At 49.2% G+C, this 27228-nt stretch overlaps 1 protein-coding gene and 1 long non-coding RNA gene across 2 annotated transcripts; both read left to right on the forward strand.

Annotated features, from left to right (window-relative positions):
* Positions 1–2110: 2110 nt before the first annotated feature.
* LOC137844018 (uncharacterized) lies at positions 2111–6011 on the forward strand. Its single transcript, XR_011089771.1, has 2 exons — positions 2111–2233; positions 4542–6011. It is a non-coding gene; the product is annotated as an uncharacterized lncRNA (long non-coding RNA).
* A 7297-nt stretch (positions 6012–13308) lies between these two features.
* On the forward strand, positions 13309–26217 carry KCNA10 (potassium voltage-gated channel subfamily A member 10). The gene is made up of 2 exons (XM_068660096.1): positions 13309–13446; positions 22477–26217. The coding sequence occupies exon 2, from the start codon at positions 22551–22553 to the stop codon at positions 24099–24101; it is 1551 nt and encodes a 516-aa protein (XP_068516197.1). The 5' UTR covers positions 13309–13446; positions 22477–22550; the 3' UTR covers positions 24102–26217.
* Positions 26218–27228: the final 1011 nt, after the last annotated feature.

A 27228-nucleotide genomic window follows, 5' to 3' on the forward strand; every position in this document is an offset into this window, starting at 1 on the left:
TGCAATTTATGGAACACAAGAGCTTTCAGCCTTTCCTGGGAAGAGTATTTCCTTGTGCTCCCCTCCAGTGCAAAGTTAAAGGGGACTGCTGGATGCCCTGAAGCCCAGGTGCTCTGATGGAGCAGCAGCATTGCATGCCCAGCCAGAGGCTCAGTGTTATCAGTTTGCAAACAGACAAAACCTCTCGGTTTTGCAGGTGGGAAAGGCTGCATTTCAGCATTTGTGGATGAGTGGATATGTACCAGCACCAGGGCATCTCTAAATTGTTATTCAGCCATAATCAAAAGAGCACTAAAATGATTTTACTTAATTAATCCCATGGAGGTATCTCAGTGAGGGCAGGATCATTACAGTTGGTTGAGAGACAGATCGTTCCTATTTAATGGGTGGGGAAATGAGGTGCAAGGAGCTTCTCTGAGCAGAGGAGAAATTCAGGCTACACTGAGGGTTTGTCCAGCCTTGTATTTAAGGGCCATCCCTTCCTTGGGAAAGACCCATAATAATTTCCTTGCTTCCAGAGAAACGTCATTGCTGGCCACCAGAGGGTATCTTTGATTTTGCCCTTCTCCTTGAAGCAAGGACCGAGGGCCATCGCTCCCAAGTCCAAACTGGAGGCACCCCATCTTGATATGGGATTTCAAGGGGTTCCCCCAATGAAACCTCCAAAAGCCATGCTCTGGCTACTCCAGTTTCAGCCCCTTTCAGTGCACAGCACCAGAGCTGTGTCTCACTGGGAGCTAGGACCTAGAGCCAACTAGGATTTGCTTGGGAGGTTGTAGCACATATGCAGTTTTATGGGTGCAGAGAAAGGTTCATCTCTCCCAGGATCCTATTGTCAGCAGTGTCCAGCACTGACTGCCCATAGAAGAATGCAGGAATGGGGACAGTGCCTGCAGACCCTTCCCATATCACATCTCCAGGGACATGCACTGCCGGCATTGCTGATCTGCAGAGCCCTTGCTGGCTCAGCATGAATTTGGCCCTGCAGGAGATCTGTGAGCCTGGAAAGATGTAGTAACCCTCAGATTACAGTCCATCACTGTTATATATGGAGTGGTAATTCGTGTCAGAAAAATGGTTGATATTAATAAAGAAGGGGGAGATTTGGGAATGTGGCAATGGGGGTCGGAAAGCCTTGTGGTTGGTGATAATATCAGACTCTTAACGATGAGGCCATCAGGAATGCAAAGAGTTTAGAGGAAATAAAGAAGGGTGATTGAGGCAATGCCCTGCCATCTGGGATTGCTTGGCTTGTTTTCCCCTCTGTTAAGGCATGGAAGTTGCAGGGCGGGGGGGGGGGGGGGGGGGGGTTGCTGGTTAGAACTGTTAACATTTATTGTTTAATGTTATATGATAATAATATATTAGTGTGGTTTCAAGTGTTAACGAAACGCGGGAAAAGCAATCCCGTTTTGTTGCTTTCGGGAACCTTGTGGTGGGCAGAGCATGTGCAGAAGAAGAGGGAGACAGTCAAAGCCGCTCCTGCAGTCTGGAACAAAAGGTTGCTAATGGTGATGGGGAAACCGAGAGCCTTTCACCCACAACGACCACCACAAAGAGAATTCTAATATGAAGCGGGGATAGGATATCCATATGTATAGGCGTACTCGGCTTTTCTTGTAAATATGTAACAGCAACGTCCTATATATATTTGGAAAGTTCGACGGTTACGTGTGCGTGTTGGTAGAGCATAGACTCCCTGCGCACCAGCGCTGTTTACTTGCCTAATAAATAAAATATTATTTTATGTTACTAATAAAATATTATTTTATGTTACTAAATTCAGAGTTGAGACTACATTTATAACAATCACCTTCCAGTGATGGTCTGGTATCTTCACTACTCCTTTTCACCATCTTAGTAGGGGCATAGGAAAGGAGGAAGATGCAGCCAGTGGTCGAGCTTGGTTCTAACGGGGTGCTCAATGTCATGGGTGTTCCTCACCATCAATGGCCTTTTTCTTCCTATTCCCCACTCAGTTTCTAGATTTTCACCCAGATTTTCAGCCCAGCTAGCACATCTGCTCCTGTTCAACAAGAAAACCTGCAAAGTAGCATCACAAAAGGAGCTGCTGCCTTCCAAAGCTGTGGGCACCAGAAGGGTGAGGCCAATAATCTGGTGAGCAGCTCCACCTGCCTGAGGTTAGAAAAGGGCCTTAGGCAGAGGGAAACTAGCCTGGGGACACCCCTGGTCCCAGGGGAGCATAGCCAGGCCTGCTCTGGGGTTAAAGCAGGTGAGCAGGGCTAGGAAGGGCTTAGAGGGAAGCTGGGGCTGCATCAGACAGCAACAAAGCCCGGAGTGAATGTTTAAGGGTGTGGAGCTGTGTTTCCCAGACAGCAATGCTGGGGATGTTGTGACAGGTTTCTGGCAGCTTTGTCTGCGTTGTCCTCCCCTGCAGCATCCTGAGAGGGGGCACAGGCTGGGTAAATGGCAGGGATGGGGTGGGAGGTGGGGTTCTCTGCTGTGTTCTGCTTTACGCCAGCCTGTTCTGCTTTACACCATCCCATTTCACTGGCTTGTTTCAGAGCATACGTTGTCAGAGTGGCAGGGTGCCAGCGAGAGCTGGTGAACGTGGGTGGAGGGCTGGAGGAGGCTGGGGAGGACCCTCTGGGGCAGCAATGAGACAGTAGCCCCCAAGGATCCATCAAATGTCCACTTGTAACATTTCACCTGTGGAAGGCTGTGTGGTGTAAAGGCCGTTGGGCTGATGAGCATATCAGCATCCAAGTGTTCCCATAGCGCAGGGAGTGTGTGCTGGTGCTGAGTCCAATGGTGCTGAGTCCTTTCCTTTACACAGAGGGCATTTGTGCCTTGATTTCCAGGAGCTGGATTGAGGTAAATTTGCACCATGATAGCTTTCTAAATTCAATCTGGAGGAGAAAAAGGAGAGAATGGATGAATATGAGCAAAGGTGCTGTCACTTTACTGTCAGCTCTTCTCCCATCACTTCTGCATGGTTGCACGAGGTGGTGGAGGGGGCTTATGGAGGGGAACGTGACAGAGCATTGTGCTGATCTGCCACGGTGGAGAGCTTTGATGAAACCAGGTTTTAGAATGTGAGAGCCCTCTGCTGAGTCTGTGTGATCTGTGAACTGGCAGACCAGGGAGTGGCTTTGGAGCAGGTGAGCAAGTGGAGGGGGCCAAGAGAGGGGAGATGGGATCCTTCCACTGCCCACAGCATTCAGTCCAATGCAGACCTTGGCAGCTTGTCACCATTTCATGGTTGACCAAACACTGTTTATGGGATAATCTGGCTTCTCGTCATGAGGGTGAGCAGTTTTTAGGGGAATATGTAAAGACTTGAGTTCCAGAATGTGAAACAGCTGCAAACCAAACTCTTCTGGCAAGTCCTGAGATCTGGTGCCCAAACGCCTTTGTCAGTTTGATCCAAGATGCCTGAGTACAGTGGGTTTGGTAGAAGAAGGGTCCCTTCCCATGTTTCTACCCTCACCTTTCTCCTTCCCCAGAGCAAGGAGCATGGCAGACACCTGGTGCATGGTGAGGCCTGGCATTTTTCAAGCTCTGTTTTTTGCCCAGGTCCTTAGTGCTTTCATCTGCAAGCAAGCAAAGAGACCAACAAAGCTCTTTGCTAGCAAAGGGGGGGGGGGGGTAAGGGAGAGAAGAGGAGGGGGGAAGTGGGGGGAAGGGGAGGAAGGGAGATACAGAATCATAGAATATCCCAAGCTGGCAGGGACCAACAAGGAACACTGAGTCCAACTCCTGGCTCCACACAGGACCACCCAAAAATCAAATTATATGTCTTAAAGCATTGTCCAAACTCTTCTTGAATTCTGGCAGCTTGATGCCATGACCACCATACTCAAGAGCCTGTGCCAGTGCCAGACCACCCTCTGCCTAATGTCCCCTGATACAGCTTCATGTCATTACCCTTGGTTTCTATCGCTGGCGTTTGAGAGAAGGAAACAGGAATACCTGGTCCTATGTAGTTATACCTATATGTGTATGTATGTGTTTGCATTCTCTTTCAGCTCTTTATTATATGTGCAAGTAAAGAAAGCAATATGTAGACACCCACTCTATTCTTCCTTAAAGAGCAATGACATGCTGAAGCAGTTTCATCTACACTTTTCTACTCAGCACACTTAGTCCTGTTTTCACTTCCCCTAGAAACCAATTCCTCTAGTCTCCAGGCTCAGCCTTCGTCGTAGTGCATCCCTGCTCACCCCCAGCAGACCAAGTCTGTTAGAGCTGAGGGGTTCATTCATGCACCCTGCTGAAAGTGGGGTGGGTTTTCATGGCTGAGAATATCCTCAGCCCCATGTCACGCCTGCTGTGTGCATGGAAATGGGTAGTTTTAACCATGAGAAGGCAGAACTGTGGAAATGAAACGTCCGGGACGAAGCTGCTGCATTTCCATTCCCCAGATAGGGGCGCTGTTGGATTTCGTTCTGGGTACAAGGGATTTTGATCTTTTTAGTTTTAGGGCTCTCTAAAGTTCCTCCAGGAGGGGGTGCAAATTCGCCTGTGAGTTAAATTTAAGATTACTGACAGCAACTTCAATTTCCTTGGTCGCTTTTCAGAGCTGTCCTTAGCCAGCAAGACCGAGTAACCACAGAGCAAACAAAAATTGCTGCTTTGGAAACACCAGCAAGCATTTTCTGACGTTACAGGCGTTAGCTGCTGCAGGAACTTTATCTGGAACCAGCAGCTAAAACCAGGAGAAGATGGGTGAGGAGCAGCGTGTCAAGATACCCCAAGTTTGGTGCCTAAAAGCCATGAGTGAAGCTTTTGGGTGGGTGGAGAGAGCTTTTTGTGAAGAGGTTGTCTTCAAAAAGTTAGTGAAGAAGGGACAGAGCCATGCAAAATACCAGAAGCCATCAGCACTGCATGAATCCTTCTCTGAAAAATAACAAAAAAAACCCATCCAAACTCATCTGGAGAGGGCAAGCCTGGGAGGTACAGATCTCCCGTGAAGCGACCCATTGGTGTCTGACCCAGTGCTTGCATTGGGGTCTGGAGCCTGAGGGCAGATTTTGCAGCTTGTTTGCTGAAGCCAGTCATCTTGTTTTTCCCCTGGCCAGATGGAGGTTTTTGTCACTTCTCCGGTACTGGGAGTTTTCAGGAAGTCTTTGCTGCCTTGTCTCAGCTTGCCGGGAGCTGCCTGATAGTGCTGGCAGAGCAGTGGCCCTAGTGGGCAAAGCTGCTCCCCCAGTTTGCTGCCTGTGTTGGAAGAGGGTTGAAGGCAGCATATCTGCACCTCCCTTGCTCCCTGCAAAGTGCCGGAAGGCTGATTTTGCAGCTCAGCTTCCTTGCATGCTCCGTGCCTCAGTTTCCCTGCTTATAACCTTGCCTTGGGCCAAGTTTTGAGACAATGCAATAATGTCATGCTTGGCCAAACAACTCTCTGTATGGCAGGAACATCACCTCAGATGGGTGTTGCCTTATGCTTGTGTCCTGAACCTTGTTGCAGGAGGGAAACTTCTCTCCACCATGGCTCCAGTGAGGTCAGTTACAGCCAGGGCATCAGAGCCATCTCCTCACCTTCTTCCTTGCCTTCCTTGTACATGGTCCTGATCATGTACAAGGAGAAGAAAGACTAGCAAAGCTCCCAGTTTCAGACTTTCCCCTTTGCTCCTCCATCTCTCCTTCCCTAGTTTGCAGGGGCACCAACTGAATTACTACCCTCTCTTCTCCATTACAGATTTTTATATGCCATCCATCTCCTTTTGTCCCTGATTTTCTGAAAAAAAAAAAAAAATTAAAAAATCTCCCTCTCCTTTGCCTGTCAGCGGTCCCAAAATGTACTAAATGCAAGACAGCCATGTCCACACCCTTGCACAGGTCCAGTGGCAGAGACAAGGTGAGTGAGCACAGCTCCCCCTCCCTTTGCTACTGATTCCTCAGCCTTTACGTGATACAAAATAGACAAGCAATGGCCCCTTCATGTAGAAGGCAACTGTGGGAATTAAATAAGGGTTGGAGATGGTTGCTTCAGTGTCCTCCTTCATGGGTGTCAGGGTGGGACTTTGCTCTCCCCAGGGAGGAAGCAGCAGTGAGAGCAGATGTGTGCTCAGGTCAGGGGTGGTGCAGAGAGTTTCCCATTACTGATACAGAATAGCCTGATTTCGGTGGCCATGAGCTGCCATGACGTGAGTTAGGGTTATGCAAACCCAACGAGAAGGTAATAGGCAGGGAACAGGAGCCTGCCTGTTAATGGGGCAGTGTCAAATTGGGCAATGCAGACCCACAGAGTGGAACATCATCGGGGTCAGAGTGGGGTCTGGGGTGATTTGTGACAGAACTCACAGCCCTCCTGGAGGAGGAGACAGTGATCAGATTGCCAAACACTGCCCAGGCAGAGGGATAGCATAGCACAGCATCTGAGAACAGAGCAAGCAGAGAAAGTGATCACGAAAGAGTAGTAAAGGGGCAGCATCAGGGAAATGAGGGCTTAAGCACTGAGGCTGTTCCTGGGGGTGAAGAGATAGCACAGGACCTGGCATTCTCCTCTGGGCTTTTCTTTGAATGCTCCTCACATCTGCTGTGTGCTGGGGATGGGAATTTACCATGGACATGGCGAAGATCTCCAGCTCACCCAGAGAACATGGCTTTGTATCACCACCAGAAATGCTGCAATGTTCAGTAATGCATGGGTGTGAGCCTGCTTCTGAAGGGTTTGCCTGTATGAGCACCCCTTCTTTCCTGTGCTTCTCCAGGTGGGAGCCAGCCCCAAAGCTCAGGGTCTTTGTGGAGGGTTCCAAGGTGCTCCAGAAGACACACTGCTGGGCCCCACATGGGCCTGCAGCAGGCTGAGCACACTGTGCTGGCGTGCAGGCTCCAGAAGGCTGTGGCCTCCCCCAGAACTGCTGCATGTGGGCTTGTGAGCAGTGTTTGCAGCTTGGGGATGGTGGAAGGATGGTAGTTGAGATGTTGGCAGGTATCAGCTTCCTACCCTCAGCCAAAAGGAAACCATGGTAGAGTCATGCAGGCAATGCAGAACCCAAACCTGCTTTTATGTACTATGTTGGACTCAACATTTCAGCCTCCTGCTTGGGGTTTCTGCGGTGCTGGGGTCTGTAACTCCCACGTGCATGCAGCCCCCTCCAGGTGGGTACAGTGTGTGGCTCTTCTCTCCCTCTGCAGCACTGCCCAGCCTTGCACTCTCCCTTCTGCCTGCCAGGGACCTGCTGGAGCCTGTAGGGTGCAGAGCTGCCGGTGCTTGAATGCAGGCATGGCAGAGCTTGGACTGCTCCTGCTGGGGCCAGTTAGGTGGCAGACAGGCTGGGCCATATCCCACAAAGGGGCACAGAGAAAGCCTCTGCCAGAAGGTTTTGTTTTGCTGCCGGAGCTCTTCTTTCTGTCTTGGTGTTTCCAGGGCATCAACAGAGCCCTGCAAGCAGGAGCAGCCTTGGGGTGATGGGGGTGTCTGGCCCTCTTCAGGGAGCCTCAGCAGAGCTGGTGGTGTCGTGTCCTGGTCTGGATAGATATGGACAGATGAGATGCAGGAGAGAGGCCAGGTTCACTGCTACAGCTTTGAAGTTTTCAAAGCAAACACATGCAAGTCCTGCAAAGCATGAAAATAAAGGAGAAGAAAGAACAGAGCGGGACAGAAACCAGGGAGAAAGGTGGTGATGGAAACAGCAGGGTGCAGCAAGGAGGAAGAAACACAATCCACCCAAGTGGGTACATAATTTATTTACCTATTAGCTATTAATAAGCTGGCCTTTTGTATCAAGTCTCCCGACGTCCTTGTAACAACTTCAGGCCTTTCTGCAGAGCATCACCCTTTCTGGGTGTTCCTATGCCACTTGCTATGCTAACATGATTCTTGATATGTCCCTCACCCGGCACTGCGCCTTCGTTACTACCATTCAGCTGAACAAGTAATTAATGTGATTCCCCATTACTGCACCGTAACTGTAACCTCCAGGAAATACCTGTGAGGTGGGAATATCTCCTAGGGACACTGCTTTGGGTAGTGCCCAAAGATTGAGGGAGGTCTTTGGGCCCTCCTTGTGAGCTGTGTTGAAACAGAATGGCCAAGCTGATGGCCTGGTTGAGCAATGGACCTTCCCTTCCACCTTTTGCTGTTCATGATTACTGCAGGACTGGTTGTGATACTTGATAACAAGCCACAGATCAGCTGAATGTAGCGAGGAGAAGACCCTTGGTCAGCAAACTCACAGCTACCCTGCTGAACTGAGTGAGTAGTCTCCAGTGTGTTCCCTCCTCCCATCCTCCTTGCCAAGCTTGAAGATGGACAAGAAGTAGGTTTAACCTTTCCCATGTATTCTTGGGAGAAAATGCACTTAGAGGCATATTTACAGGGTAGTGACCAGGACACCATACAGTAGGCTTGGAAGGACCCATTAGAGTAGCCAAGGCCTCCTATGCCTGTTTCTTCATGGTTCAGGGAATAAGGTGGGTTTTTTACTAATGGGAAGACACTTCTGTGATCTGGGACACATCACCTCTTCCCTGATATTGCCTAATGGTGCTGCCCAGAGCTGAGTGCATGGCTGCTTTTTTTTTTTTGCATTTTCTTGTAGTGAGGGATGTTTGGTGCCACTTGGGAACCCCCCTTGAAAGGCTCCCAGAGCCATAGATGCGCCACAGTTCAACTCATCCCCAGAGTATGCACCTGGTATCCCTTGGGTGTTGCACAGGACAGGAGCAGTGAAGTGAGGCCAGCACCCAAGCCTGGAGCCACACAGCTCCCATCAAGGTGGCAACATGTCTTGGTAGGACTGAGCTACAGCCCACACCTGGGCAGATAAAACTCTGTAGAGTCCTTTAGGCTTAAAATGTGAATGCTGTTTCTTGAAGCAGGCTTTGCTTCTAGATCCTCAAGTATGAAGTTCTTAGTGGGAAGGGGAATCCCTCTCCTTGTGTGTGTGATATCTGTGGAGCAACTACTTCCAAGTACTGAAGCTGTTGGCTAGGTGACCAGCTCGGGGGCTGAGCTCTTGGGGGTACACCCCTCTTGGGGTCAGTTGCAGAGGAGTTTTGCTTTGTTTGCAGCAATCATTACCTGTGAAGATGTGCCTGGATTGTCAGCACAGCCCTGCTTGAAATGCCATGTTTCTTCCCCGTGTTTCCTTTAAAGCCAAGGACAGCAAGGCAAGATAGGGTTTCACGAGGGTATAGGGTTTCTGAATCTGAGTCTTTCCTGAGACAAACTCTTTCTAATCCTTACCTGCGTGTCAGAGCTGCACAGACACCGACCACATCCGTAACCACCCATAGGATCTTCTATTGCTGGAGGAAGAACTGTAATTTAGGCTGCCTGAACTTGGCTGCAGGTGAGTGACTGCTTTTAGTTTTATTTATTTTGCTTATAAAAGTCTGTATGGCATTAATAATATCACAGAAATGTAATGGAGCCTGACACCAGTGCAAAGCTCCTACCTACATTCAGCCACTTTTTATTTCATCACCCATAGGATGCAGAAGAATCACCTGGTTGACAAGGTTCCCATTTATCTCCAGATAAAATGGTATTTGGCTTGTAGCTGTATACCAGCTTGTGCTGATATAGGATTTTTGGATGCTCTTGGGTTTGTGCCTGATCCCAGACAGATACGCTCTGTGCTTTCAGCATTTAAAGCCTTTATTTCTTTTCCAAGACTTAAATAAAGTAGTTATTCTTGGCTGTGATCTTTTTAATGGGTTTGAATGCTCTGCAAATCTTCTAATGGAAATGATCAGACATTGCAATCTGCTTTATTGGAGGGTATGCGAAAAACACTGAAGACACAAGAGGAAATATTAGTTGCATCCAGTCCACTCAAATTAAACTGTATGAGCAAACAATTCATAGGTATTTCTGACAGGCTGAAATCCATTGCTGCCAAGTGGTCACTTAAAACCCAAAAAAGGGGAAGGAGCATCCATTTGATTGGGATGAATTAAATGCGGAGTGGGTGAGATTCAAGAGCAGGTTACGTTAGATTCAGACTGCAGTAAGAAGAGATAATGGGGTCTTTCTTTTTAGGTTGGCTTAATCTCACCTGGAAATAAAGGGATGTTTTAGGCAATTTCATGGGACTGAGAATGGGGATCTCCACTGAACCCTGCGAAGGTGTACAGTGTTTACCCAGTGATGCAGAGCAGAATTTGGGGAAGATTAATGTAATTTTGGGTCTAAACTGCTTCTAATTCTGGTGGATTCAGTCCAGTTTGCATTTAATAGAAAATAACATGCAATTTTTGGTGAGTCCAGGTTAGATCATCTTCCCTGGTCTTACAGATCAGTGCAAGAGTGATGCCTCAAAGCTCCCTGCAGCTGTCATACTAATGAGCGCTTCAATCCTCCAAGTGCTAATGAAAAATCATCACTGGGGATAAAGGCGGTATGGAAAGGTTCAGAAGAGGCCAAAGAGACTTTCCTGGGTTTGTACTGGGTTCAGATGCAAGCAAGCATCAGCCCTAAGTCACTCCACAAGCATACCCGGGTGTGTGTCTGACATGTGATGAGATGCACAGTCCTGAGGCAAAGCGATCTCAAGGCAGGATGAGTGGTTTCTGGCCAACACGAGCTGATGCTGAGCCATTGTCTCCTTCCCCAGTGTGTACTGCCCAGCCCATGCTGGGGCACAGCTGCAGTTAGTTATTGTCCTATTTCAGAGGGAAAAATCCAGTGTCGCACAACCTTCCTGACAGTCTAAATCTACTCACTCCCACTCCTCAAAGAGAAAGGGGGAGAAAATACAACACAAAGGGCTCAAGGTTTAAGATAAGGACAGGGATATCGCTCAGCAATTATCGTGACAGACAAAAGAGACTCAGAGTAGGGAGTTGGATTTATTGCCTATTACTAACAAGCTAGAGAAATGAGAAATAAAGGAAATAAACCAAAAATGCCTTCCCCCCCATCCGCCCTCTTCCACCTCTTCCCCCTGAGCGGCACAGGGGAAGGCGAATGGGGGCTGTGGTCAGTCTATGGCACTTCGTCTCTGCTAGTCCTTCTCAGTCCCTCTCTGCCCCTGCTTCCCGTGGGTCCCTCCCATGGGATGCTGTCCTTCCCGAAGTGACCCTGCAGGGGCTGCCCACGGGCTGCAGCTCCGGCCCAGGGCCTGCTCCTGCAGGGCTCTCCATGGGCTGCAGCCTCCTCCAGGCCACATCCACTGCTCCAGCGGGGGCTCCTCCAGCCATGGGGGGGCTGCAGCGTGGAGATCTGCTCCTTGTGGGACCCATGGGTGCAGGGGGACAGCCTGCTCCACCAGGGGCCTCTCCACAGGCCGCAGGGGAACTGCTGCTGCGTGCCTGGAGCTCCTCCTGCCTCCTGCTGCACTCACCTTGGGGGGCTGCAGGGCTGCTTCTCACTCTTCCCTCTGTCAGCTACTGTGTGGCAGTGTTTTTTCTTCCTTAAATATGCTCTCAGAGGCACAAACAACATCACTTATGGGCCCAGCTTTGGCGAGCAGCAGGGCCCTTATCTAACATGGGGCAGCTTCTGGATTCTTCTCACAGAAGCCACCCCTATGGCCCCTGCTACCAAAACTTTGCCACGTAAACCCACTACAGGCAAATGGGATGTCTCATCATGTCAGCTGCCAGGAAAGTATCTCCTTTTGGCATCTGACATATATCAAATGGATGAAGATGTGTTTCCCTACCAGTGTTTTGTTTCTATTGTTCTTCTCAAATTGCCCACTAAAAGAGCTCCAAAAACATGAACTGCTTCTCAGTTCAGATTTCCAAAAATCAAAACACTTGCTTGAAACAGCAACTTTTGCATCCAACCTGGACTATGAACCTGTGCCCCAGTGAATAATTTCCCCTCACACATGGGAGAAGATGCTCAGCCCACACCACAGCTTGGAAAGCAATGGATCTGCCATGGCCATTGCTGCGGCGCAGTGGCCAGACCTGGGCTCACCACTGGGCTTGGCTGCTGCTAGGCTCGGACATATTCATTTCCCAAAGTCATGAGAAGGAGATCAGGAAATCACACCAAAACAGAAATCAGCTCTAACATGGCACAAGGAGCCCAGGGTTTCTTGGGGGAAATAGCCCCGAGGGGCCACTTCTAACTCTGTGCATTGAGATCCCTTTCCCCACATTTGGGGGGAGATTTTCCAGGGCTGGTTTTCCAGCACCTAAAAAAGTAGTTGTGTCCCTTGTCTTTCCTTTTTTTTTTTTTTTTTTTTTTTTTTTTTTTCTGAGCAGCACCTCTGGGAGACCCTGACTTTGTGTGCTCAACTGCCAGGGTGCTGCTGAAAGGGCTAAACACAGATCTGAGGTTCTTTTCCCAATTCACCAGCAGAGTGTGGAAGCCTGTCCTGGTTGCAACAACTGGAAGGAAGCTCAGGGGAAAGGGTCAGCATCTCAAGCCATTGGCAGGAGGGTTTGAGATGCTGGGGTGGATGGGAAATGCCCTGTCTGATGCATGCCCCACTCCTGTGTGCTGGGTCACCGTCTAGGGCAATGCCCCAGTGCTGCCTTTGCTTGGCAAGTTTTGTGGCATGGAAGGTGATGCTGTCTGCATGGGCTGGAGAAATAAATGGAAAGGGAAATATCTGCAGTTTTTTCAAATCCTGCAGGAAAAGCAGGCAGGGTCTTGAGACAGCAGCATGGAAGCCTTCACTGAAAGCAGTAGATGATGCTTGCAGCCCTAACAGACCTTTGGACAGACCCAGTGGCTATGCCTGCATCCTGCAACCTCTGATCTGTACCTGGCTGGGGCTTCTTTTTGGCTGTGTCCAGGTATGGCTAGGACCCTGCTCTATATGGGCAGGTAATGCCACGGCATGATCTGCAGGGGTGCACAGAGGAATACAAAAAGCGTACAAGGGTGCAACTTAGGCTCCAGAACCTTCAGCAGTTTGGGAGCCAACAGCGATTGCAGGTTCCAGGAAATGAATTTTCCCAAGCACCAGGACAGAGTCAGGCCCTGCCCTTTGTAGCAGCTGAGGGAATGCCTGGTCAACAGGCCCCATGGCCAGATGAGCCCCAAACCTCTCCACCTGGAATGGAGACATGCTGAGGGTGGGAGCACCAGAGGGGGCTGAGCAGGGGCAAATTAATGCAGCCCACGTGAAACTGGCACCATCCTGGCTACCAATCAACCCTACAAGCAGCTCTGCAAAGGGGGGCTGGGGGGGTGGGGTGTATCACCCCATCTTCCTTCATTTGATACTGTTCCTTTTTCACTGTCACTTGGAAAGCAAAGGCCATGCACATATCTGCAGCCAAGAAGGTGGCAGGCTGGGAGCTTGAACACTGCTGCAACTTGCAAGCAGAACCCAGTGATGGAGCAAAATCCCATTTCAGGCACAAGGAGAATGAGGGCAAGGAGTCCCACCGGGCTCACGTGGGCACTGGCATCGCCTTTCCGCCCGGTGCAGGAGGGGTACAAACGTCCCGCACTGCCACAGACACACACTGGGAGAAGTGTGGGGGCTGGAGGAGGCAGCTGGAGGCAGTGGGACCGGGTACCCTGAAGCCGGAGCAGGATGAGGATGAGAATGATACAGAAGCTGGGTTTGTTGCTCCCTTCCTTTCTTTTTGCAGCAGGTTAAAAGATGGGGGTGGAAGAGAGGAGGGGTTGGCATGTGACCTTAGGGGGCAATTGTGTTCTGCACTCTTGTTGTTGGTGGTGGTTGTTATTTATTTATTTACTTAATATTGGGGGGGGGGGGGGGGGGGGAAGAGAGGAGGAGGGAGGGTGGTCCTTTGAGGAAACACCGGGGAGTCAGAGGGTTGCTCCTGAATGCTGGGTGATTGTAGCAAGCAACCCTGGGGTTGCCAGGAGCTGGAGGGTCCCATTGACATTATCCCAGTCCCTTTAAATCTTAATTATGTTCCTGCTGTGCCCAAATTATAATGTCCTCCCCTGGGACCACAGGGTCATGGTGACCACCCTGGGAGAACTGCACCAATCTCTGCTGAGGCTCCAGCTCAGTGCAAGGTGCTGCCAGTCTGAAGCGACCCCAGGTCTCCAGCCCCTGTCACTGCCTCCTTTTGCTGCCGTTGATGCATAAATCAGGATCGATACAGGTATCAGCATGACCTGATTAGCAGCTTCCTATTGTTTTCCATTTATACCACCCATCCACTTTTGGCTGTGGCCACAGCCTCTGGGGAGGGTTTGTACCTAGAGGCTGTCAGTGCGGAGGCAGCTGGTTTTGTTGGGGTGAGGTCATTTGCTTGTCCCCAGGAGCAGGAGGAGGTCACAGCACTGGGCTCAGTACTCAGATCCCCATGGGGCTGGGCTCTGCCTGTGCACACAACCTCGCAGCACTTTTGGGCAGACCAGGAAAGTTTCCCATTGATTTGGCATCGACTTGTCTTTATCGCGTTACCTCCAAAAGCCCATTCAGCAGCACCAAAAGGCGCCAAGGCAGGTTTTGCATTAAATACCCACTTAAACCTTTTTCTGAATCAAGATAAAACACTGACTCTGGGCATGGGGAAGGTGGGGAGGGCTGCATTTCAGCAGAGCTTGGATCAGGCCCAGGCGATTGCAGCCAGCCTCGCTGCAGAACTCATTTCACCCCATCTGTCTTTTCCTGCTGCCCAAATGGGTTTGCGGCAGCTTTATGCAGGCACCTGAGATTGGGAACACTGCAGCTTCCTCCAAGCAGGGGTGGCTGCTCTTGACCTAGCTCGCTATTAAATTACATCCTGACCTGGTTAATCCATAGCTGATTAATTTGGGCTGTATGGCTGTGTATCAGAAAGGTTTCATCTGTTTCATGGTGTGTACTCTATGTACCAGGTTCTCTGTTAATCTAGTTTATATATATATATATGGGAAAAAACAAATGGGAAGATGCGTGCAGGACAGCTGGGCCAGGCATGCCACCCTGCCTGATGTGTTGGGTTGAGGCAGCAAAGGATGCCTCTGTCCTGGACTGGGAATCCAGCTTGGGAATTTCCTCCTATGCGTCATTTTCTATGGGTGTCTGGCCTGGCTGTGCAGCACATCAGGAGGGCCGGGGAAACTGAGGCACAGAAAAGGTTGCAGCCCATAGCAGTTAGTGGCTGCCAGTTTAGGCCAAGCATTTCTTTGGTGGTGGGATTAAAAGTTTTAAATGTTGGGGCTCATCCTAGCCCCTCCTTTTTAAAGCGAAGCCCTCTCTACACATGGAGATGTCACAAACTGGGCTTTGGGGTCCACTGGTGCTGTGAGGCAGCAGAAATTGTGCTTCTCTGTATCCCTTGCTGACCTGCTATTATTTCACCGTCTCTCAGTGCCTTTTCCATTTCTTTGCTGCTCCCATACTTGAAAGTGGAGGGAGCTTTTGCCAGACCTCTATCAAAGGTTTGAATTAGTATTTCCTATTTTTTATCATCCACAAACAACCAGTCACTCCCTTCTTGCCCCAGCCCTGCTTAGTCCCCTTCAGCTGTGAATATTTGCCTTGAATTTAAGGAACTTCATTTGCAAAGATATCTCCTGAGGACGGGGATGCCCCACAAACTTTGGCAGGGTCTCTCTTGGAAACAAAGCCACAAGCAACTCACTGGTGCTGCCTGACCTCAGTTTTCCTGGAGGGATGACTCCTCTGCTGCTCCCTGATCCTCTGAGGGTCCTCTGTGACTGAACCAGGGATCTGTAGCTCCTTTAATTATTGCCAGTTCCCCATTTCATTATCCTCAGTGCCAGAGCAGTCTGTCAGGCCGGAGCCAGTCCATTGATCCAGCCATACATTGAGGGGGTTTTAGTTTGGGTTGTGCTCATTCCACATTGCAGCCCTCGTGTGTTCCTCTGTTCCCAAAATCCAGCATTCCCTGGTGCTGGGGGTTTCACTGATTTAGGGACACTTTATGCAGCACTGAGAAATAACAAAAAGTCACCCCAACGTCTCAAAGATCTACAGAAGTGTCATGGCATCAGCCCAGCCCCATCCGGGAGCAACATAGCTCAAATGAGTACTGCATCCCCAGCTAATTAGTTCTGCTAAGAAAGAGAAAAATTAGCAGGGGCTCATTACTGCACTAAATTGATCTGTGGGCTGAAGCTCAGGTTTGGCTGGTGCAGAGCAGAGCACAACAGGTATGGCTGTTTACAGAAGAGTCCGTTCGCATCATTTTGCCCTAGAATTAAGGAAAAATCAAGTTGGGTGCCCTCAGTTCATTGCATGGAGTGATGATGGTGTCTGCAGGACCCCTTCTGGCTTCCCCCCTGCTCCCACCCTCCTCCAGTTTGCCCCATGCAGACCACAGGAGAAAGTAGTGTGATGAGCTGGTTTGTCCTTTGCTGCCCCCTGCGCATGTTATAAGCTTCCCATGCAAAATAAAATACGTGGACCTGCTGCAAAAATAAATAAATAAATAAATAAAATAAAAAAAACTCAGCCGGCAATCCTTCTGTGCAGGTTTGTCCTCCCCATCCGCAGCAGCACTGCACGTGCGGTGCTGCTGGGCAGCACTTCCACAGCAGCACTTGCTGGATGTCCGCCTGCCCCTCGGGGGCAAAGTTGCCCCTGGGATAAATCCTAGGAGCTGCTGCCAGGGGGATTAGTGGGACAGAAGTGCAGGAGGAGGACAGGGCGCCCAGCTGTGGGTGTGAAAATCCTTGCATGTGTAAAGTCTTCTAAACTGAATGTGAAGCCGAACTTTCCCATGGCGTTGTGGTGGGTATGTTGTGTAATGCTGCACCCATCAGCCTGCTTTGACCTCAGGGATGTTGCTGGTCACAGCAGCTTTTCCTGCCGGAGCTGATTTCTCAGCCCAAGCACAACCCAAACTATTAGCACCTTGTGGGTGGTTTGCATGCTTCAGGCTTCCCTCAGCCACAGATGCTCTTTGCCTGGGTGTAGGATATGACCCTCATTAACACCAGGGAGATTTGGGAGGAGAAAAAATAAAAAAATAAAAGGGAAGTCATTTTTCACCCAAAAACACCATCACCCCATGTTTGAAGTCCTCCCAAAGGATGGGTTTCGAGGGCAGACAGGCACTGGCTGGGGCTGAATTTAGGTGCTGGGAATGTTGCTTTAACTCCCTTCTACTGGTAGATTCCCAGCAGGTGGGTACATATAAGCACAATACTATATAGGGGTGCAGAAAGGGATGTGCAAAATGATGAACCAGCCCTGAAGAGCCAAAAAAAAAAATCTGCATGATGTCATGTCGCATTCCATCACTGGCTGCAGCTGCAGAGGGTTGGACCTGAGTATAAGATGCCCCAAGCCTGTGGGTCCCATGCTCTCCTGCAGGACAGGGCACTTTAATGTGCTCGTTAACATCATGGGTGGAAAATATCTCTGAGGACAGTGGAGGGAGCTGGAGGGAGGGAAATCGAGGTGACCGAGTCCCTCAGGAGCAAAGGAGCATCACTGTGGAGTAATTCAGGCTGTGACACATGGGTAGAAATGTACCAAAACACAGCGCTAAGGGGGTGAAGAAGAGGAGGAGGGTGTGGGGTCACCTGGGTGGGGATGAAGATGGCATCCATCCTTGCGCGAGTCCACCCAACAGGGCTGAAACCTCTCCAGGGTCCTTATGGCAAGGACGCAGTGGGGTTATGAATGTAACCAGCTCTAGAAAAGAAAGAAAGAAAAAGTGGGGAAGGAAAAAAAAATCTCAGTTACTTCAGTGACTCACGCCATCCTGTCCGGTGACGTTCCTTGGGGCCATTTATTTAGTTACTACTTGCTGCTCTAAGCCCGGTGGCACTGGTGCCCCAGCCAGGTGTGCAGAAGGAGCTTGTCCCTGCTGTCCATTGTCCCTGACGATGCCCTCTCAGGACTGTGCTGCCTCTGCCTTCTGCTGCCACAGCTCCTGGACACGTCAGGGGGGACGGGGATGTCCCACGTGGTTGTGGCACTGTGGCCATCCCCTCCTGGAAGGGAGCCCACTGTACCTGCAACCACAGGCAAGAGGTAGGTGGGCATCTGGGGATGCTCCAACCCTTGGGCTCTCCCCTCCCTCCTCATTTTAATGCTGTTATTTTATATTAATAACAAAAAACAACAACAACAACAAAAGCCTTATTCCCTGCTGTAAATCTGTCTCTTCATGCCAGCAGTGCCTGGGTCCCTGGCCCCCTCTCCACCTCCCTTCTGGGGACCGGCTCAGACCTCACCACGTCACGGACAAGACTTGTCCCCGCTGGACCAGCCGGAGCATTATTGGGGATTAAAGGTGGCATCCGCCAGAAGGGCACATCCCACCCTGGCCCGCTCCACAATGAGTGGGTGGGGGAGGAGGGTGGGGGGCCAGGGGCTCCTCCAGCCCCCCTTCCTGATGGACCCCTGGCTCTTTTCAGGGCAGAAAGGGTGCTTTTTCCCAGGGCAACATCGGGGCCAAGGCTCCAAACCACATCGGATCCTGCCAAAGCCCATCCCTGGTGTGCTGGGCTGCCAATTATACAGTGAACCAAATAGAGGAGAGCGTTCTAAATGACATTGCCTGCTTTATCCCAACGGGACCTCTCAAGGGTATGGCTGGACTTTTTTTTTTTTTTTTTTTTTCTACTTCCCCTACACATCCCTATGTGTGTTTAATAACTCTCTTCCCAGATGCAGAGAGCATTGGCACTTCCATGCCCTGCGTGGGTAAGTCCCCATAGGTGATGGCATGGGGGGTTTATGGAACAAATTGTTTCTTTTCTCATCGAGCACAGGGGTGATGGGGAGGGCATGGGAGGGAGCAGTGCAGTACCTCTGATTTTCTGGGAGGACCTTGGAGAATTCTGTCATTTACTCAGGCGTGTGAGGTTTTGCTGGGGAGGGAAGCAGAACTGGTGGGAAGCAGGAGGAAGTTGTACCTGGGGAGGTTTTGACTGCATGGATGCAGAGGGGCTGGTGGAAACCACAGACCCAATTTACTGATTTGCTAATGGGATGTGATGAGAAAAACACAATATCTCTCTCAAATGACCTTTCTTTTTTTCAGTCTCTCTCCCTTGCATTTTTTTTCCTCCCAGCCAGGGATTTTGGATGAAGCGTATTAGTTAATCAGATTCTGAGAAGCAGATGTTAGGTGATTTAGGAGGAAAAAATGAGACTTTCTAGTTCAAGCCTCTGCTAGAGCCTACACTGTGCATTGCAAACCATGTGGCTCTGTTCTTGCTTTGAGAGATTGCTTTGTGCATTTGGGAAGTGCTGGTAATTTTAGCCTAAATCTGAAGCGAGACAGAAAGGGTGGTCTGGAGTCTGGGGACAGGTGGGATACCTATCTCTGGTGATGGGGACAGGCAGATGTCAGCATACTTTGTGGCTCTGAATGCAATGAAAAGAAAGTCACGGCCCTGAACCCTCTGGGCAGCATCCTGATGGCATAAAATGGGGCTAAAAAAAACTTGGAAAAGGGCTTAAAAGCTTGAAACTGAGCTAAAATGTTCCTTTCCATGCCCTGCTGCCAAGGATGAGCACAACTTTCCACTCCCAGCAGTGACCATGACATGCAAATTGTCCCTTCACAGCTCTCAAGCCTCCATTTTCCCATGGGGGATGATGCTGGGTGGGCTCAGTTCGATGTGCATGCAGGCTTCAGAGCTAAGCCATATTTCAAGATATTGCAAATCAATATACCATGATTCAACACACTACAATTGCCTCTGTGGTGGAAATTGTCAGGCTGAACAAGCCCCACCAAACAAGGGCTTGGGAATTTCCTTGCACAGAGTGCCAGCATGCAGTATTAGGAGTTAAGCACCCTTAATGCTTTTTAAGACTAAGATCATCTCACAGTGCTGACTTTGGATGCAATTTCACAGTCAGCTTAAGCTGCTCTAAGGTTGCTCTGGTGTTGAGAGAGCTGCCAGGCACAGGCTAACTTCTGGGCTACCAGCAGGACCGAGGAGTGGTGAGCGTGGGGTCAGCTCACTGCTCTGGCTGAACAGTCCTGCTCTCCTCATTCAAACTGATTTTCTTTTTTTTTTCTCCCTCATTAAAAATCAACTTTGGGGTTTAGTATTAAGGAAAAATGAGAAAGCACAAAACAGAAAGATGTGTTGCTTTTCCTTTTTTTCTTTAACGCTTGTTTTTCCCTCTAAACGAGCTTTGTTCGGTCTGGGTTTATCTCAGCATCCCTTCTCCCAGCCTGGCTGCTGATGGGTGCGGGGGCACTGAGGTGTGGGCTGTCTGCAGCTCTCAGTTGCACTGCACTGTCTGCACCCCGCATTGCCCTGAGGCTACATCTCCCCCTGCCCACAGCAGCTTTTCAACAGAGCTGTTGAAACATCAAGTATGAGCCGAATCTGGCCCCATGAAGAGCTGCCCTCAGGCATGCTTTAACCTTGGCCATCCCAAGCAGGACACACCTCTATTGCTGGGACTGGAGGACTCAGTTCTGGGGCTCCTCATCTTCTCAACAGGCTACTTTGGGGGCTAAAACATACCGCTGCTCCCCCCAGACATCATTTCTGCCACATTGCCTTGAATGCTCCTCCCTAAATGTCCCCACATGGGAAAATGGACACAAAAACAGAGCCAGACACAGCTCTACAGAGATGAGTACCTAAGAACAGCCATGCTCCGTGGCTTTTATCAGGTAAAGACATATGATCTTTAAGCGGCTTTACCTTGGTTCCTGGTAAGTTCTGGGATTCGTCCCCAAATGCAGCATCCCTTGACTCTGCTAAGGAAACAGCATGGTTAAGCCATCATCTTAGATAAGGACTCTGGCTCCTGCACAAAGTTTTGCTTTTGGGCTTATAATGCTGACAGCAGAAGAGCCAGGATGCTAACATCTCCTCCTGCAGCAGATTTGGGTTTCTAGCTGGTGTGTACCCAGTTCGGGCAGCAGTGCTTCAGCACAGATGGAGGAGTCCTCTGCAAAGACAGAGGAACAATTTCAGAACCCCGATGGCTCCAGCTCAATAAGGAGGTTTGGGCACCAGCTGTGTCCCTGCGGCCCCAGCACAGGACCAGTCCCCGTGCTGCTGCTGCTCCATGCAGACATGGCCCAAATTGCATTGCTATTCCTGGCAATTGAGGGCATTTGTGTTTTTCACTCCCTTCTGATGAACTTCGCTGGGTAAGAAAGGCAGCGGGCCCTTGGTGATCAGTGGGCACACAGAAATCAGAGCCACTCTGTGTGTCCTTGTGTGGTTTCTTATGCTCAGAGAATACACTTGGGGGAGAAAGAGCTGGAGGCCAAAGGAGAGGAAATAAATGGGGGTGAGGTGGGGAACCTGACTAGCAAAGAGCATTTTGGGGGTAAATCTCCTCAGAACTGTTCTCTGTTAACTTCTAATTTCCCTTTGTGGTTCTCCCTGAGGCAGGACAGGTACTTTCCCAGTTCTATAACTTGGCCTGGTCCTCGAGCTGCTCTTAGATTTTGCCGTTGATCTCAGCACTTCAGTGGCGGCCTGCTGGGGATATGAGGCCCAGCAGTGTTTTGGGGACATAGTGCCAATAGCACCTGCCGGACCAGTCTCGGGAAAAGATCCACCCCATGGCCTGAAAAATGCTCTCCAGTCTCTCTTAGTAACCTGAGTGTTTAAACCTCATCTTCTTCCTATGGCTGGGAATATCATTTTTACCACAAGGAAGGCCTAGGACAGCTAGAGAGGATGTCGTCCTCTGCCCACCCCAAATTTCAGATCAAGACAAGGGGTTCATGTCCCTCTTCGCACAGATTGGAGGGGTTCTCCAGGGCTGGTGGACACGTCCTTCTCCTCCTGACCTGCCTTTCTCAAGTTCCAGCCTGGCCCTCATTTGGGAATTGTTTTCGTAGTGCCAGGTGACCCAACTCCTGGGGTTCCACCAGTGACTCTCCCAGCTGTATCAGGGGCTGTGGCTAACCAGAACACCTGTGTTTAATACACAGAATCACAGAAACACACAGAATCACAAAATGTTAGGGATTGGAAGGGACCTTGAAAGATCATCTAGTCCAATCCCCCTTCCAGAGCACGAACACCTAGATCAGGTCACACAGGAACGTGTCCAGGTGCGTTTTGAATGTCTCCAGAGAAGGAGACTCCACAACCCCCCTGGGCAGCCTGTTCTGGTGTTCTGTCATCTTCACTGTGAAAAAGTTTTGTATCATATTTAAGCGGAACCTCCTGTGTTCCAGCTTGCACCCGCTGCCCCTTGTCCTATCATTAGATGTCACTGAGAAGAGCCTGGCTCCATCCTCCTGATACTCACTCTTTCCATATTTATAAACATTAATGAGGTTGCCCCTCAGGCTCCTCCAAGCTAAAGAGATAAATACCTCCGAATCCTGCTCCAAACACTGGACCTGCAGCCTGTGGATCAGTGCATACTTGGAAATGTCTGAAATAGCCCCTCTTGCTCTCAGGGCTGGGACTGGTGAGGAAAGTCTGCATGGGATACCTGAATTCTCCCGTCTTCTGCTACTGCCTGACTTTTTATCCTTGGATGCTGTAAGCAGTATTGGGAGGTTTAGTGGTGATAGTAAAGCCATCCCAAAAAAGGGCCTGCAGGATCTGGAGCTGAAAAATATGCTGGAAGTATAATGTCCATGAAATTAATGTTTGCATTAAAACATACAGGGTTTTCTGACCTTGGGTTTGTTTCATTCTTTTCAGTCAAGCAAAGCGATCCACATGCACAATTCATCTCTCTCTCCCTGTCCATTTGGTTGCAGATCCTCATAGCGTGGGAAAGACGCAAGCTGCTGGTATCAGACCTGGGGATTTATGCTGCTAATCTGATTAGTGTATGATGGACGTGTCCAGTTGGAAGGAGATGGAGGTGGCACTAGTCAGTTTTGACAACGCTGATCAGATTGTGGAGGATCCCTGTTATTCAAATGACCTCAGTCCCGCTGGGCAGTCGCGGAAGGGCCATCCCAGCTGCCCCAACCTCCTCTCCAACTGGAGAATCCTCATCAACAGTGAAAACGCCAACAATGAGACCATTTTCTCCAGGTTCTCTGCTGAGCTCAGTGAGCACCTGGTGGGGGAACGGGTGGGCATGGAAGAGGGGGACCAACGAGTCATCATCAATATTGCTGGGCTGAGGTTTGAGACACGGCTCAAGACCCTCAACCAGTTCCCGGAGACCTTGCTTGGGGACCCAGAAAAGAGGATGCGTTACTTCGACTCCATGAGGAATGAATATTTCTTTGACAGGAATAGGCCCAGTTTTGATGGGATCTTGTACTATTACCAGTCTGGTGGGAAAATCCGGCGTCCAGCCAATGTACCTATTGATGTCTTTGCTGATGAAATCACCTTCTATGAGCTGGGTGATGAAGCCATGGACCAGTTCAGGGAGGACGAAGGGTTTATCAAGGACCCTGAGACCCTCTTACCAACCAATGACTTTCATAGGCAATTCTGGCTGCTCTTTGAGTACCCCGAAAGCTCCAGTGCAGCCAGAGGCGTAGCTTTGGTCTCTGTCCTGGTCATTGTCATCTCCATCATCATCTTCTGCATGGAGACCTTGCCAGAGTTCAGGGAGGAAAGAGAATTTAAGTCCACCCAGGAGCTTTCTAAGAATCTGACAGACACCTTGCTGGCCCACAGCACCTTCACAGACCCTTTCTTCGTCATAGAGACTGCCTGCATCGTCTGGTTCTCCTTTGAGCTGTTTGTCCGGTTCATCGTGTGCCCCAGCAAGACTGACTTCTTCAGAAATATCATGAATATTATTGATATTGTGTCCATTATCCCCTACTTTGTAACTCTCACCACCGAGCTGATCCAGCAGAGCGAACTCAATGGGCAGCAGAACATGTCCTTGGCCATCCTGCGGATCATCCGTCTGGTCAGAGTCTTCCGCATCTTCAAGCTCTCCCGGCACTCCAAGGGGCTGCAGATCCTGGGGCAGACCCTTAAGGCTAGCATGAGGGAGCTGGGCTTGCTCATCTTCTTCCTCTTCATTGGCGTCATCCTCTTCTCCAGTGCTGTCTACTTTGCAGAAGTGGACGAGCCACAGTCCCATTTCTCCAGCATCCCTGATGGCTTCTGGTGGGCCGTGGTCACGATGACAACCGTCGGCTATGGTGACATGTGTCCCACCACCCTGGGTGGGAAGATTGTGGGGACTCTGTGCGCAATTGCAGGAGTATTGACCATTGCGCTGCCCGTCCCTGTCATAGTCTCAAACTTCAACTATTTCTACCACAGGGAGACAGAGAATGAAGAGAAGCAAATTCTGCCTGGGGAGGTGGAGAGAATGCTCGCCAGTGTGGTGACGGGAAATGGCAGCATGGAGTCACTCAATAAGACCAATGGGGGTTACCCTCGAGATAAGGCCAAAAAATGACATTGCTGTGATGGGACTGAGCACTGTCAGGTGGGATTGTCTGGATAAGGTATAAAGCATCTGCACGCTGTGATTTTTTTTTTAACTGAATGTGCTGCTGCTGTTTTTTTTCTAGACATTTTTCACTCTCTGATTTCCTGTGGCTGTTCAAATAAATACCATCTTTCTTATCTCTCTTCCCTGCCCATCAGTCTATTTTTTTTTATTATTTGATGCTCATCTGCTTGACATTTAGCTTTTTTGTCTGTGATATCAGTGCCATTCTCCATATGCAAAGATTTTCCCCATATACCAGAAGGGGAAAAAAGCAAAATGACATGAACTGCTTTGCCTGGTGACACCCAGCTGTCCAGGGGTGGAGCTGGTTGCCATCTTCCTGCATTTCTTAATCCATTTTAAGTATTTCCTCCACTACTCAGAATGCGGATATCTGAGCAATCCCCAGATCTGGGAGTGGTCTGCTTTTATTTATTAATTTATTTTTCTGGCTGAAAAATAAGTTATATTTTTAGCTAGATGAGTTCCCTGGTGTGTCTGCCTAAATAATTTTGCTGATGCAGTAGGGTGGGCAGTGATGGATGGGATTGAGCCACTGGGTGTAGGGATTAAGACAAGAGGGATGGGGACCAGTTCCACTTGCACAGCCACCAAGAAAGGCCCCAGGGCGTGGTGGCTCAGTGCCCACGGACATTCATCTCTGGGAAGGACAGGGGGGATTTTTCCTGCCACAAATGCTTGATGCATGGGTTATCTGGTGCACAAATGCCTTTGGGGATGAACCTCTGTGACCTTGTAGATTTTTTGTCACTTATGTTGCTGAAAATGGGGCACGGAGTAATGAGGGCTGACGTTTCCTGACATTTTGGCTTTGCGTTGTAAAAATCATTTCTGGTTTTGAAAACATGCAAATTTCCATAGGCATTTTCAATGGGAGAAACAGAAACAAATCGTTTTGCTGTTCTCTCTAATGCCAGCAGGTTTCCTTCTGACAAAAACATTTTGTTCCAACTTCACTGTTTCAGTTGGCTTTTTTGATGTTTCTGCCTACATTAAAATCACAGTTTCTCATACAGTGTCTACACATCTGCTTTTATATCCCACATCTGTTATATATGATGTCTCATCTCCTCAAGGTTCAGCATGATCATTGCACAATGTGCCAACATCTTTGGTTTGCAATTTCATTCAGAAAGGAGTGATGAAAGAATGTTTATTTATTTTTGTACCTGTTCTGATTGAAAATGTGAGATAGGGTGTGCTGGGATTTTCCCTCTGGTAGAAATCCCACATCCACTTGCTGCAGAGCTCGGGGTCTGTGGGGATTCTTATTCTGGTTTGGGGTATTTTTTTTGTGGGCTTTCTGCAACATCTTTGGTCCACCTGAACCCCAGGCAGGTAGATCTGGAACATGATCAGGACAGGTGTCCTTCAGGGACAAATCTCCCTTTTAATTTTCTCCCATCCCTCACCCTTTTTCTCACCCCATCCCTCGCCACCCTCACAGCATCATCACCGACAGAGGAGGAGCGGTGAGAAATGTTTACTCTTCCCTCTGTGCTCAAGGGAGAAATGCCTCATTATCTGCGAGGATGGCTGGAAGAAGAAGAGCTGGGCACAGCTGGAGGAGGCACAGCTGGGCACAGCTGGTGAGCAGCATTCCGAGACATCCCCAGCTCCTCTCGTCACTCCTCATTTCTCTCCAGCTGTTCTGCCACTTCTCTATTTTTATTTCATAGAAGAAAGACTGAAACTTTTAAAATCCTTTTATTTTTTCTTGAGCTCTCCTTCCCAAACTTGACTCCCATTATATCAAAGCTGAAACACTTTCGGTGTTTATTCCTTGGGAAGTGATCATGAAAAACTCTGGTGAAAAGGTTTGGGTTGGGAAATATTCAGCCTGCTTCCTATGGAAAAGCTCTGAGCACGTCCTCACTGCTCTTGCTCCTGTAGCAATCAGAGAGGGATTGAAATGGAGGGTTGCTGGGATGGATGGATTGACAGATGGATGGATGGATGCATGGAGAGATAGGTAGCAGGATTAACTTGATTCTTATTAACTTGTAAATTTTATTCTCCAATAAAAGAGTAGATGCTTCAAAGTTGAACATACAGAAAATACTGGTTATTTGGATCCAATTTTTTGTTCTTGTGTTTTTGCAATTTCCCAAACAGCAGGAGCTGGTCCCTGCCTGGGAATCATGTGTGCAGGATGAGGCATGGGACATTACAGACCTGAAGGCACAAGACCCGTGGGATGAGGACAAACTCTGCAACAGTTTCCCCAGAAGTTCAGCTTATGACAGCTGTCACAGGGTGGGGGGCAGATACAAGGGAGATCCCTAACTGATGCTGTGAGGATGGGGTCAGAGACATTAAACTTGTCCAGATACAACAGCTGATTTCTGATTTATCATAAAGGGAACAGTAGAAAAAACAGACTATGAATATCCAATCAACACCCATCTAGTGTCTGATTTAAAAACAAAACAAAACAAACAAACAAAAACCACACATTTTCCCATACAATTTGCAGCTTAGCATTTTCCCAAATACAGACCCAAAGCTCAAAGCTCAATGAAATCCATAAAAGGCTCTTATTAACTGTACATGTCATGAGTCAAGCCCTAATGAGGCAATCTATCATGTCATCTGGCACACAGGGAAGAATTCCCCAGAAAAAATAAAAATAAAAATAATAAAAATAAAAATTCTGAAGATGGCATGAAACCTCTTTGCTTTATCAGAAAGGTGTCCTGACTACTTTTCTTTCCATGGAGCAAGCCCGAACCTTGGACATATTTGTCCACTAGGAGCATTTTTCTCCTCCTTCAAGTCCTAATTTCCAAGCAAACCTTGGAACATCCTTTTGCCACCAAACAGATATTTCTGTGCATCCCCTATGCACGGTACAGTTTTGGCACCGCAGCCACGAGATGGCACTCCAGGATAGACATTTCCCAGGACACAGTAGGGAACTACTACAGCAGTCCCAATGTGTTTGTTCCCCCTTTTAATTTTTGCTTGGAAGCCTTTAGCTGATTTCTTTCTTTATTGCCAGAGTGCATGCAGATGTGGGAAGGGCTCCCCTGGCCATGTGGGATGCTCACATGGAGAAAGCCCCTTGCAG

The sequence above is a fragment of the Anas acuta genome, chromosome 24 (assembly GCF_963932015.1).
Source record: "Anas acuta chromosome 24, bAnaAcu1.1, whole genome shotgun sequence".
In the NCBI taxonomy this organism is placed as follows: domain Eukaryota; kingdom Metazoa; phylum Chordata; class Aves; order Anseriformes; family Anatidae; genus Anas; species Anas acuta.

What these genes read in the sequence shown, in the direction of transcription:
- KCNA10 (XM_068660096.1), top strand. Translation starts at nt 22,551, where the DNA reads ATGATGGACGTGTCCAGTTGGAAGGAGATGGAGGTGGCACTAGTCAGT.